At 45.5% G+C, this 14687-nt stretch overlaps 2 protein-coding genes across 2 annotated transcripts; both read left to right on the plus strand.

The window, feature by feature from the left end:
- Window positions 1-5302: 5302 nt before the first annotated feature.
- Window positions 5303-5624, plus strand: TGAM01_v200882 (hypothetical protein; the record flags this gene model as incomplete). The annotated part of the gene is made up of 2 exons (XM_018808874.1): window positions 5303-5397; window positions 5456-5624. 2 exons carry the CDS (start codon window positions 5303-5305, stop codon window positions 5622-5624), a joined length of 264 nt encoding a protein of 87 aa, XP_018657864.1.
- An 8099-nt stretch (window positions 5625-13723) lies between these two features.
- Window positions 13724-14199, plus strand: TGAM01_v200883 (hypothetical protein; the record flags this gene model as incomplete). Its single annotated transcript, XM_018808873.1, has 2 exons — window positions 13724-13797; window positions 13854-14199. The coding sequence occupies 2 exons, from the start codon at window positions 13724-13726 to the stop codon at window positions 14197-14199; spliced, it is 420 nt and encodes a 139-aa protein (XP_018657863.1).
- Between the last annotated feature and the right edge of the window lie 488 nt (window positions 14200-14687).

Here is a 14687-nt window from a genome sequence, read left to right on the forward strand (position 1 = left end):
TTGGAATATTTCCTAGTACGTCCAAGTCCTTGATGCCACCTCATATCTTTGCATTGCTACTAAATATTTTCTAAGGAGGCCTCTTTCCTTGGTCTGGCTGACCTGGATGCTTGTTGAGCTTTTTCCATGTAGCTTCTTTCTTCGCTCTCCTTAATCAGAGTGTATAAGTCAAGTGCTTAGGCGCTGTTCGTCATTTCAACATCATTGACGTCAACCACTTCTCTCACAGCCCAGTATCAATGGCTGTCTTCTCACTGGACTATAAGTCTGTCTTCCATCCTGATTGAACGCTTTTGTGAAAGTTCCTTGCGAGAAACCTGGCTTCGGCTAATTGTTTCAACGCTTTGGTGAAGGCTTGGTGGACGCCATTTTTGTTACCGATCCATTTTGACCACTCGTTACTTGTCGAGATTGGGTTCTTGATCATCATCTGAGTCATTCGGCTACATAGAGCACGTCGTGGAGTTGTCTAGACTACAGCATCAGTGAAACCTCGCGGCAAATACGTGCCCAATGTAGCAGATGGACCTGTAATGCTGTACGAAATACGAACGCATCATGACTTTGTCGTTCTGCGTGGCGCTAGGTAGGCGATTGTGGGTAACATTAGTTAACTGGAGCCAAACTTAATCTTGATTTCAAGAAGTCCCGCCATCATTAGTTCGTGGCTCGGGCCGAGACGGCACTAACCACAGCTTTTCGTCTATTTTCGTCTCTATTTTGCCCTCCAGTGGCCAGTTTGCCCGACACATCTCGAAGAAACTAAGCTTATTAGGCTCCCCATATCTTTAAATGGTAGGAGTGCATCATATTGAAAAAGAGAGAAGAACTTCGGCATTTCTCTATTACGGACTAAGAGACTGGCTATGAGGAGCATCAATTCCGAGGGTACTTATTCTGATTTCATAAGATAGAAGAGAAAGAAAGAGAAAAGTCAGCTCATTCGCTAGCTCAACGTAAAGGTTTACGAATGTCCCGATGTTGCTGACTCAACCTGTGTCCCAAGGACACAGGTTAAGTCAGCAGCAATATTTTAAGAGTTGGAACAGAGCCCAAGTTCAGTACAAAAAAAAGTTTTGCATAGCTGCATGGAGCTCCTAGATAGGCTTTGCCCTTCTTCACTGATTTCCATCCCATTCGCTTGCACTGGCGGCTTTAATATTGTCTTAGTATACATCTAGCGTGAGTGCTTTTTCTTTTGAACCTTTGTCGTCTTTGTCGTTCCGCTTTCTCTTTTGCCTCTCCCATAATTTCACATATCTTATTACAATTAGAGTAGTAGAGTGTTTTGTAAAAAGATTTCTGCCGCTAAATGGAAAGGAATTAGCATTGAACTGTTGTTATAGCGAAGGTATACTGTAAGCAGATCGCGTAATATGCAATCGGCAAGGAAAGTTTGAAACACAGAAAAAGCTTCATAGTCAATATAAGACATTCAATCATGTCAATCATTGCTAATTAGCCACTTGCCTGTAGAAAAGTCGCGATCAGATACACCCCCGGGGCGAGACACGTTTCCGCGTTGAGTTGGCCATATTCTCTGTCAGAAAAAGATGCTCTCAGATAGAGGTGTATTTTTTCCAGGTACAGAAGTAACTCAACAATATCACATATCATACATAATACACCTGAAACTTATCAAATCAGACCTACAAGCACTAGTAGTTACCCAACAATTTGGCTAGATTAATGGAAAATAGAAATGGAAAAGGAAATATGGAAAATCCCGAGCCAGTAATGGAGGGGGCTTAGATAGGTAAGGAATGAAATACCAGCATGGATGCGAGAAGTAGCACGAGCGCCTTAGACTGACACAGCACTAAACAAAGCCACTCTTTTACGCATAATCATGGAAACATGATTTCCTGGGTCTTGCCGAGATGTCCAGGGTGTTTGTTTGTGTGGCAGCTACCAACGGTCGGGCTAAATCCAGCAAAAATAGATGTCAACGGGCCGCCGCGGGCTCAACCGCAAGTTGAGTGTTTTCTATTTTTAGCAAACCCTTTCACGCGGACAAGAAAAATTATCTCAAGCATTCACCACCTCGGCAGATACAAAAGCGCGTCGAAATGTAAAATGTGTTACTGACGCAACTTGCGTAAACGGCAATAGCTCTCAAGGTGCCTCGCTCAGTGCGCATGGCCCTCCTTGACAGATTTTGCGGTCCGGATTTTACGTCAACGATACAGGACGAAGATGTATGCGACCATAATTCTGTGAGAGCCAGACGCAGTAATGCTCGCTTTCGGAACCAAATTCCACTCAAGATAGGCTGACCAAAAATTTCGGATCTGCCGCCGATGTAGAAGTTATGATTCATGATGGTGGGCAGGAATATCTTCCAACGATACACATCGGTATTCGTCAATATACCTCGGCCTCTTTTTCTCACATTACGTGCTGGCTCTCAGATGTCCTTATTTCCGTCAGGCAATTCAAAGTTCTCTGCCGCTGTCGCTCAAGCCCCAAACAGATATCGGTCTAGAATGATCGGAGGAGGCTCCGCATGAGCATGCGCAAATAGAACCAACTGATATCAAATTCCTAGAAGAGTATACAGGATCGTGATTAAGTGCGTTCTCTTCTTCAAGAGGAGGGATTCAGCTTAAAGTAAGAGCCACCTGTAAACAGGGTACATGCTGGCCTGCTCTTCCATAACAAGGACCCTAAAGATATGGGCTTTACGTTTCCATTTTGGGAAATACTTTCCGCTATCAACTCATGGAGTACTGACACGTCAGATCTTCTGCCTTTCTCTCAACTGAATCCGCTGGTTGGAGAAGAAATAAAAGAGTATAGCTTACACCGAGATTGCCAATTATGGGGCCTGTAGAAGAGCGCTGCAATTTCGAGTTGCCGGATTATATGCAAAACAACAAAAGGGGCGGGAGAACTTGATTGAGTGGTGGGGAAATAAGTCCTATGAGATACGACGGGCACGATACGGCGGGCGTAGCGGGGGGGTGAGGGAAAGGAGCCTGAGAACCGTTAAGTTTTAGAGACGCGTGTGAGATCATGAACACGTCGCGTCGGGCAAGATGAAGCATATCGCGTGTTCTACGGCGTACTATCTATACATAGCTGTGGAGATGAGCCATTGTATCTGCAGGTAGATATTTGGTGGTGGCAGCGTAGACAGTGGCCAACTCTTCCATTATTCGGAATTAAAGCTTTATTTTGTAGATGTTACACAATCTGTCACCGACTAGCATTAGGACAAATTTATAACGATGGACTGTGGAGAAGCGTTGGCGGATAAAAAACCACAATTTTTCCAAGAGTCCTGGCGAATAGTATAGAAAAAGCATCGCGCACACTTTGGTGTCGCTACCATGGCGGCGCCAATTTCAAGCCTGCCGAGACCTAAACCCACACTTCACAAGCAACTTGTCTGAATATAGACATGTTCGAATTATCTACGGTATGTGTGGAGCTAAAAGACAACGCATAGAAGGCCACTAAAAGGCCGCGAGCGAAGAACATGGATGTACATAGAACTCGTCTCGCCGTCTTGGAATTTGGCATTTCAGCTAAAAGTCTTATCCCTATAAATCACGGTGGCTGGGGAAATTCTACTAGTCGTCCCTCTTAAGGCAGACTGAGCGGTCTTATGACATTCAGTGTGGCTCAATACGTCTCATGGCCTCCAAACCGGGCCTGGGGCCGGTGGACCCCGAAGGAGCCAGGCATGATACAAGAGCACCCTCCTTTTTTACACTTTGGTATATTCCGCCTTATTTTGACGCGAGGGGGCCACAACCTTTAAACAAAAAGAAACCTGTTGTAGAAATGAAAGAGAGACCAGGCTCCCGGAGCCGTAGGCTGCTGAATCCCGGTGTGACATCAAGATACTACTAGTACTTTCATGGAGGCAAATTTAAGTACACCAATTGTTCATCAACGACGGCTTTTTGGGCCTAATAACTTTGCTTCCATTTCATTATACATTACACCTTTCTCATATAAACTGGTAATTAATCGAACCGCAGAGTCCTCCGCAGCAACCGCAATCAATTAATAAATTGTAAATGTACTAAGGCGGCTTAAGTGGGTTTATTACTACTTCTGTCTGCTGTATGCAGAGTGTGCAGGGGTTGATATATGTACGTCTGACCAACGCAGATATCAGAAACGTGCTGAAGGAGGCCCTCCGTTTAAATACTATATAATAAGTATCTAAATTAGTTTCTTTCTGCAGGTTTCTACATTATACACACCCCCCTCTTCCCCCTGCGGCTGGCGATACTTGCTCTAATGTACCTAATATAACACTAACTTCTATAACTCCAATAGGGAATTGCACCATGTTTTGAGCAAATCACTAGATAGGTACTTAGACATGCCAGTACTTCTATTAGCCACATATGAAACACTGAGGTGAGGGCATCTGCCGAGCGCAATGAGCGTCGGAAGAGCAATACCAATATGTGGGCCTCCCATCTATCCTGGCAAAGGCAGCGGGATCTGGTATCAATTGCAACTCAAGACCATACAAATCATGTACATCGAAACGGACTGCAGGCAAGAGACGGGAAGAGGCGGTGAAAGCGATCTTCATAAAGCATACAGAACAGGATTGCTCTCTGCGAATTGGTAAGCAACATGATGCTATTCAACAAAGAACAGAAAAGCAGGCAACGGGAGAAAGAAGGGATTCGACGTACCGTGGCTCTCGCCGCTTTGGTAGACCATCAACACCAGTATGAGCCAGTAACAAACCATCGCCTGGTTGATGCCCAACCATTGAAGGAGACTACATATTGCGTATGCTGGTGACTGGCTGGGCCGCGGACTAAGCCCGCCGGCACGCCCCAACTAATGCAGTATACGTCCTATCGAGGCATCAAATTTTCTCTCAATAACTCCTTGAACATTACGAATTAGGAAGAAAATCAGCGGCGCAAATAAAAAAGGTCGGTAACGAGGGATGGGCGCTGGCGACCAACTAGTTGCGGAGCGGTGTCGCCCATTTTGCCATCCATGCTTTTTTTTCTCTCTAATGTTTTCTTTTCTTTTTTTTAAAATAACACTATCAATTTCTGCGGCGACCGGCTCTGGTTCCCCGACTGCCCAAGTGTCCGGGGTCCTTTTCTCGACATGCTTGTAAAAGCTCAATCGTCTATCTCGATGGATCTAATGTTCATCCCTTCATTATTACACACGTATAAACTGCCTTAAAGCACTAAACATCTTAGCACCTGAAAAAAAACCTTATAAATGATCCTATCACTATCTTTTTCTTCTCATATAGTTTGACTACAGAATCCGTACTAGTCGTCCCATAAGTTTACAAGTTTCCATCATGCCGAATGCTAGCAACAGAAGTCACAGGGAATACTGTGCAATGCTTCAACGAATGGACCTCTTCTTCTGGCTCATCTTCTGGCTGATCTTCTGGTTTGTGGAATTGCTCGCTGCGTTGCTTGCTCGCTAATTACGAACCCCCTCGCCTTAGGAGCTACCTGGAATTTCGAACAATTTTCGCCAGTCAAATCGACCAAGGAGACACACAGTACGACCAAGGACGCGGCGAAGACCGTGACGAGCGTGATAAGGGCGATCAGGATGACCACGACGATACATATATGGAGGACGTCGTGATGGGTGGCACTTCTCCAGATTGAGCGACTCCATTTGTGAGACAGCTATTACAGTCTTTAGCATTACGGTGGACAGCACGATAAAAATTTAGCGAGTATAGACTGGAGGTTTCTTTATAATCTTTAAAAGGCGTTAGGGGCTGGGTATCAGATGTAAAGGCAAATAGATGGGAAAAAAGTATAAAAAGGAGGAATAAAAGCATTGGGGGAAAAGCGTGTCCAGAGTTCTTTTTCTTACATAATGTTTTTCATCGCAGTATTACTACGCTATCATTTACGCATAGCACATGATTGTGAGTATCTTCTTTAAAATTGACTTGGAGTCTATTTGCTTGCTCCGACTCTGTTCTGGTTCTTTTTGACGAGGATGCTCTACTACCTACTCATCGGAGCTTTTATGTACGAATCTTGAGAGCACGCGCAACATTGAACTCATGAGAATATCCGGCAACCACTCATGATCAACACTTGTACCGAACCGTCACTCAGCTTCTGCCAAAAGAAGATAAAACACTCTGAACGCTCTTCGAAAAAACACTGTGATTCTTCGACGACGTTCGGTCCGTAGTAAAGTTTTCGATGCTGACAGGGCCGCTCACAGCGCTGCGACCGTGCCCGTCTCGCGCTGGTTCTGCGACCGTGCTCTTCCCATTGGCTGCCAAAGGATTCTGCATCACCCTGGTGCGTGCAGCGTGTAGATTTGGGCTTGATGGAAAGAAAAGAAAAAAAGAAAGGAAAGGGAAAACAGGCATCCAGCTCTAGCGCTCTCACGCTGTCTTAGAGGCCTCAATTTGGCATGGATCGAAGAAGGCTGCACGCCATGCTGTATCGAGGCAGAGGGGTGTACACTGCGCCTTTACCTCCTCTCTATGCAGCTAGCTCTTTTTGCTTTTTATTTGTTTTCCTGCGATTTCCTCGCGCCGTGGAGTACATTCGAGCGGTACTAAATACGTGTCGAGCGGGCTACTGAGGAATCCTTCAGAGATCCAACACGTCACATGAAGCCATAGATAGCTCCATATGGCGGTGGCCCGGCAAGCAGTTCCATGTTCAATCTGGTATTGAGGAAAAACAGACTTAGCAAAAGATCAGCCCATACGGTATGGAGTGTACCTAGAGACGGCACATATGTACAGAGGTGGTGGCATCCTTGCTTGAGTGCTGTGCATACAGTATATTGGTGGTCTCTTGATACGGGTTGACTGGCTTCATCCCACCGGCCCGTCCCACCGCCTTTTACATATACTTGTACTGTGCGAGATACTGCATGTACTTAATATGTACATAGCACCTGTAGACTCTGTCATATTTGCTTGACAAGGGTCCAACGGGCAAGTGTGCCTTACACGGGAAGTGTGGTGGTACTGACCCGCCAGATAAAAGGGGGCATAGCGTAGATTTTTTATGCAATTTGCCGGAAATAAGACTCCAGTAATAGAGGTGACAAAAAGAGAGCAACAAAACAAAGGATATAGGACATTTTTGTGGCGCGTCATTGTGTATCGTGTCGCTCGTTATAAACCTGGGGGGCTTTTACAGCCCATCAGCGACTCTGCTCAGGCAACCGTTGCCTAGGGCGTTTTCGACCTTGGCCACATCGCAAACCAAGTTCTTTCTTTAACACCATTATTATTACTACTTTACACTTTCAAATTGCCTACTGGTTTTATGAATTTTATAGCCCAGCCTGTCTCCGTCTTAAGACAGACCGACTTCTCGACGGCTATTTTCGCGTCTTTCTATCGACAATGGCTGTGTCGCCTTAGCACCAGCCGTTTTTGGTTCTACCTACCCTACATTCCTGTGTTCAATGGTGTACAGCATCTGTTTTCTTTTTGACGTGCTGTATTGTATCAAGTACCTTCCAAGTATTCTGTCTAATCCCCCGTACCCTGCTTGATTCATGCTTACAAGTGCATAGTACACATAGGGCGGCCGTTTAGCCGTATCTCCCCGGGAAGCCATGCATAAGTCCGCTAAGACTATACGTATGCATCAGATTCAACTACTGTCAAGTTAATAATGCCCACGGCATTAAATGAACAGCCGGAATCATCGATCTTGCTTATCTATATGTGGCAGGAGATATCCATCTCACCATGCATATGCTGGAAGGCTTGCCACGTGTCAAGCTTCTTTAATATTTCCACACGGGAAATCAAGAGAACCATTGTCTGTCGAAGTGGTGGTAATGACAGAGGATTAGAGGACTTTCTCATCACCAAAACATTACACGATGCCTTTAATATCAGGCATCTTGTAAAGAAGGTACCGGCTCTCGATCTAGGTGCCCATCAGCGCGATCTTCATGAGTTCCACAATACTATGTATTTGTGGCCCAGAGATGAAATGGCCGATAACTCCCCCGGTAGAAAATGCGGGGTTTTCAGGCTCCCATCAATGGCAGCCTCCTTCTCGTGGAGTTCTCGCCAGCCGATCTGGACATATCGCCGCATACAGGGAGCACTCCCGTGTTGCAAGCAGCATGTCTTGCAGTAACTCTAATTCGACGTCATTCTTACCTACATTTCCGGGGGTATCCTGGACTGATGCGGCGGTCCGATGGCGACGGATTGATGCTATCCGCACTCCACACGAGAGTGAATTGGCCCACCCCCTTTTTCTTTCCAGCGACGATGCCTTCATTAAGTTTATTCCCTTTCGAGAAATTCTTACTTATTTGGTTCTTTAGCTGTTAATGATTGGCTATATACGCACAAAGGACTGACTAAATAGCCGGGCTTCTCTGCTGCTATATGCGACAATATACTAAATTGTCACCCCCTGACTCTGTACACCGCAACTTAGTGTATTACGTCCAGCTACATCTTTGCACAGAGCTCTTCGTGATAGTTTCTCACGATTCAAGTTATTGAAAAGGCACGCCAAAGAAAGGGAGATCGCCTTCTGCGCTTTACTAGTACGTATCACTGTGAAAACAGAAACTCACTAGGTAATACCTACTCCTAGTTTCTCTGATTTAAGCTAAAATATCCACCCACGTATACTCCCTACTACCTATGCATGATATTACAAAGCTAAACTAAAACGGCATCTTGCACTTCCTTGCCTTCTTGCTTCTTTTTTACCCTCTTCAATTTGCTTTAAGGTCCACTAATGAACACTTCTAGACTTATACTAGACTCTTATAGGTACAAACGCATGAAAGTTCCATAAGCCACCGCTACGGGTTCCAAGCGTATCATGCATTGCCTACAGTGCATATATCAGACCAATGAGCTCAACGCTGGGTTCTGAAGTACGAACTACCTAGCAATACGCATACATGTGCTTTCGCTTATCTCATCAACAGCGGCGAAGTGGCGGTTACAGTAGCGCTATCCCGTTTCGCTCACCGACAGGTATATGCCTCTCACATGTTACGAGCTCAAAACTGTTTATGATCAGAAAGTACATACGCACATGCTGTGTACGTGCTATCGTCTACAGCGCTTACCAATATGGAGAGATGGCATGCCTCGTAATTCCTTTTTCCCCCTTTTTGGTCTGTGGAGCAAGGCTATGCTGAAGATTCGATGCATCAATTACTCCAACCACGGGGATCTTCCTACTACATATCCCAAACCCCGGTTTTCGCTAATCTTGCCCAGTACTCAAGCGAAAAGCCTAGTCGATGCCAGCTCCAGCACGGGTCCAGTTTGACTCTTTGCTGAAGTTACAGGTAAGCTGTAATCATTAAGAAACGCTTGTCACACGGGCCACGTCATGGAGTAATTCATAGTAAGGTACGCATCGCTAAAACTGTGCAGATCTGATAAGTGGGCCTGTGTTGTATAGCACCGCAACTCATATGCCTGCCGTTCCATTTGCCGTCAGACTACAACTGGTGGGTAACGTTAGTTTACGGGAGCCAAACTCTATATCGACTTCATACTCCTCGCTACCTGAGTCGAAAGGCAAACCTCCTTCAGTCAGCATGTCACCGCGTTTTTGCCATGCTGCAATCATACACATTAGCGATCCGATTACTACAGGTCCATTCCATGGGTTCCACGGCATATTCCGAAAGAACTAATAAATGGGGTCTTGCTATTCGAACCCCGCATTCCGACAAGCTCCAGTAAGTGAAAGGTACACAATATGGTATCAGAAAAAGACACACGGCTTCTTCGAGGAAATTCATTATTGGGACGAAATATGAGATGGAAAATAAAGCCCATTGAGAACATTCTCTAGTACTCAAGGGAAAAAAAAAAAAAGATAGTGAGGAAAGAAAGTCAAAGTAAAAAGTAGCTCAGTGCGAAAGTTCACACAGAATCTGAATGGCCAAAACTTGAAACACTGGAGCAGAGAACAAGAGGATTGAGGACGTAGCAGATGGCTCTACAATAATTCTCTATTTGCTACGTAGCGGTATGTAAAAAAGCTCTCCAACTCTCTCTTTTAATACTGGTTGCTGTTTAATTGCTATCGTTTACAGCTCTTGCTATTGTTACGATATCGATCATCCCGCGTATTGATACAAACGCTGCCTTTGTCATTTTATTTGGTCTATACTCTCTCCCATAATTCCACTTGTCTAGTCGTTATTAGAGTGATCATGTGCCTTTGGTGAAAGTTACCACCATTGGCGCTTCGCCGGATTAATTGAAGTATGGTCCTAACCAGTGAAAATAAAGCTTGGAGGTTTTACGTTCGTTTCTTCATGCTTACTTATTTTCGAAGCCGTTAGAATACAGGCTTGAGACCATAGTTATGGAAAATCTCAATACGCAGGAAAGAATTTGGACATTTTCAGATATGAACATGTAACCCGAGTAAAATATTGCCCTTTTTCCATTCACCTAGTCAAGAGCGCAGCCGATAGCTCTCCCGGGAGCGTTGATCACACCCTACCTACTTAGGTGGAAGGACCTCTTTCAGGTATAGATGTACCTCAACTAATAGTCGACATTGGACACCTGAAACGTAGAACAATTAGAGCCGTAAGCACTAGTGACTCAACCATTCGGCTGGAAATCCAATATGAAAGGCGAGGATAGACTTATGGGAACCCCTAAATTAACAAAGAGTGAAGTAGAACGGGGAGAAAGGGATGGCCTTGGAATGATGAGATCGCTCAACTTGCTGGCGCAATTGTAACCAAAACGCACACCTTTTTTCCCCTAAACTTTTGGGGCATAACTTCGTGAACTTATTCATGGTCTATTGAGCCCGTTCATGCTCGTGGGCATGTGTGGCGCCACCACTGCGGCCCCCTTATCAACTACAACTGCCAACAACGTGATCAGACAATTAGGCTGAGTTACGCGGAGCGGAAATTACATACGGACCGCCACGGGCCAGGCCGCAGACGCTACAAGGTCAAGCCAACAGATACAAAGTACTGGATTTGCTCAGGAGCCGACTGTTTTATTGCTGTCGCGACTCATGTCTCGTAACCGTATTCTGTCCCGGGCAAGGGATTTTTTCTCTGGCAAGGAAAAACCAAACTAGTCTTCGTTAGGGAGTAGAAGAACGCGTCGCCGTAATCGTGTACCGCTTGCGCATTTCGCATAAACGGCAAAGCTTTCAAATTCGCCGAGTCACGCCTCGGTGACAGCTCCGATGCGGATTGCGCAGTCTGTCGTTTACGCGACGCGATGCGGTACGAAGGCGCATGCAACAATGGTTCACTTGGAATCAGAGACAAGAAACCTCGCATTTGAAGGTTCAATCCGACTGAAGAGAATACACGTGCAATCCAATCCAACTACCGGGCTAGCTGCCAGAGTATGAGACATGGCACAATATGACTGCGGAAAGCAGAGCAAAGCTTCCAGTGGTACAGGTACGCATATACATGTGCTTTGGCACTCACACAATTGGTCCGAACTGCCTCACATGTTACTCACCGATACTTGATAATTGCTAACTTCCAGTTGCTGACTCAACCTTCTCCCAAGGACGAAGGTTTGTACTGGTACCTGTTCAGTACCTCCAGACTGAGATAGCAGCGCTGACAGCTCCGATTGCCCACCTCCTTTATTAAATCTATTCAGATTTGTAGCTCCACCTCCAATGGGATGAAAGCACTGCTAGCTATCAATTCACTGTTAGACCGGCTATGACGGACAAAAAAGACTTGGCAGGCGGGAAAAGAAGCAGCTAAGAGTTCAGGCGCGTTGAGATAGATGGTCCACACACACCTGAGAGCTGTCAGGGAGACATATTCTAGATTTTGGTAGCATACCTACCAGGTATCTATTCACGTATCCAACTATAATATGGATTCTAATGATACGTAGCGAATCTGAGAAAGCATCTATGCTCTAGAATCAACCGAGCTAGACCGCAATAGAAGCCGAAAGGGTAGGCCGAGCCCGAGAAGAAAAAGATCATAAGTACTGGAGAACGCCTTGCCATCTAGGCAGAGATAGCAATTTGGTGCTCTAGCCTTGTCTTCTGGTCTTTATTAAGGTGGCTGGGGGTTCGGGCATTGATCCGGCTGGATCCCGGTCTCGATATCTAGATTATGTATTACCAGGTATACCCTGTATGCTGGAGCAGCGTCTCCTAAGCTCTACCTCTCTATGCGTATGTAGAAGGAAGTACTGAAGCACGCATCATCATATTGGAGCCAATGCTGCTGCCACCAGATGATACTTTTCAAAGTCTCGATAACAGTGTATACTACGCCGTACAATGTTAAGTAGACATATCATCATAGCACTGTCTCATGTCTCTTACATAGGGGCTGTCCTGTAAGCTACTACTACTACTACCATTTACAGGGGATCGCCTTTCAGATTCTTATGCCACACAGCACCCCCTTTCTCTTTGCTAATCACAAGCTACTGCTCTCCTTAGTCACAGTGGTCCAGTGAATTGTAGGACTGAGCGTGGAATAAAGCTCTATCGGGGCGCCACTGTGAAGCTACTCCTTGGCATTGTGCGAAACCGGCACCGCAATATCCAGTCGTACCAAATGACTCAAGGTGATTTGGGAAAGGCTTTTTTTTAACCATATTTCTCTACTCTTAAGCTTTAGTGGCAATCCCTTTGAGATTTTTTCCTTGCTAGGGGGACGACTCGCCTGCATACTAGTCCATTGTCTATATTTCGAATGGAGAATGATTCCCGACCGATCATTAAAAAAATAAATATTTGCATCTCAGCCACATGGAAATGACACAGTGTGAAAGCTGCACATATAAATACCTATAGTTGCAATTGGCCAGCAAATGAGTCACCAGGCAATCCTACACTCAGAACCCTCCCATCGCCCTTGCATGGAGAAAAGCGACAGGTGTCGAAGCGAAAACACAAAGCGAGCCGGATCAAAAGAATTCACACTAAATCGGGTCGTGTCTGAAAACAGCATAGAAGCGGTGAACAAATGGTGTTTTGATGTATGAAGGAACATGCCTGCTCTCTATGATTGAGGGCAAGGGCTGTGCTGATCAACGCAGCAAAATAAAGCAGCAGAAAACGAGGCGAAAAGAAGGCGTCCGAATGTCCCATGACGCCCGCACGGCGAGAGAATGTTAGCATATTGGGATTCACCCCGGTAACCCCCAGTGTTGCCTTTTCCGCGGCCCAGCCTTAGAATGAGCCTACATTTCCGCACTCCAGGTCAGTCATTGCGTGTAGAATTGACTTCTGGTTCTAGCACAGTATCGGACTCTCAAACCTTTGACTTCTGCAGCTTCAAAAATAACAAAAGCTGTATAGTTGATGTAGAAGATCAAAGTTGACGCAAGACCAAGAGATTAGCGCCGTGGAGTTAAACGATGGACACTCGCGAAAAGCTGGTACCAATGTGCCAATGATGCCGATCTACTTCGGACCCCCCCCCCCCCCCCCCCCGGTAGTTTCCCTCCTCTTCCTTTCTTTACCATGCTCTTCTGCGCAGCATGGCTCGGGAGCCCAGATTGCCAGCGTGTCCCGGGTTCCTATAGTCACTATGCAAGTATGTGCAAGCGCGAATGCAGTGGCTCGGTCGTCGCGATGAATACATATTCAGCATTTCATTACAGGTATATAAACTACCTCGAGCCCCAGGCTTACAAGAACTTGGCAATCTCTAGAACTCACTCGGTTACCGCGTTTTACTACCATCTCTCTTCATTTAATTTGGTCTTTTAAAACCACATTAGTCAATAGGGCGTCGCGATTTCATAATGTCTAAGAATATCAATGACAGCCAGATGGAATGCGTTCTGGCAATACTTCCATCTTTGGACAATGTAAACTGGTAAATGGAACTGTGCCGCCTTGGTTGCTGGTTATCACCTAACCTTCCCACTTTAGGTCCGTCCAACAGCTTGGACCGTCCTTCAACCAAATCGAACAACCGTTTCAGCACTTTCAACAGTCTATCCACCAGATCCAACAGACTGTTGAAAAACTACACAATCCTTTACAGGAGCTCCAACAGGGCTTTCAACAACTTGACGAATCCATTCAGAACCTTCAGCAGTGCTTCCATCAGTTTCAACAACCCTTCCAGCAACTGGAACAATACCTCCGAGAATTTCAACAAGTCGTCACCCGGCAAATAGAGCGACTGAAGGAGGAAAAGAGCTGCCGCGATGAACATAAAGAAGGAAAACACAAGAAATCAGATACAGAAGATATCGAGATGAGCGATATTTAGATAGGTTGAACGGCGGCGCTCCAGAGATGGGTACTACGGCGGCAACAATTTCACGGCTGGAGGATATTTATATTTACAGGGCCAAAGTTTAGAAACGTTGGTAAAAGGGTTATACATTGGGAAAAAAAATTACAAGCGAGTTAAAAGGGCGGGAAAAAACAGCATGGCTTGGTTCTTGGTTCTTGTTACAGTGGTTTGTTCTTAGCGCACCTGTCGATTTTTACACATACAACATAGACATCAGCAATTTCTTTAAAAATGACTTGATCTATATTCGCTATGGTCTTATTACTTCTTGTTAGGTATTCTAACTTCTACTACCCTCCGACACTCTTGTCTACTACGTGTATCTGTTTAACCCCCCCCCCCCCCCTCCCCATTCCTCATACTTTCTCAACCTCTCTCTTCTCCCCCTCCTCCCCTCCCTTCATCATCTCTCCTCTACTTCTCATCCTTATTTTTCCTCCTCTACCCCTCTTTTTTTTTTT

The sequence above is a fragment of the Trichoderma gamsii genome (genome assembly GCF_001481775.2).
Source record: "Trichoderma gamsii strain T6085 chromosome Unknown Scaffold_2.2, whole genome shotgun sequence".
NCBI classification, from domain to species: Eukaryota; Fungi; Ascomycota; class Sordariomycetes; order Hypocreales; family Hypocreaceae; genus Trichoderma; species Trichoderma gamsii.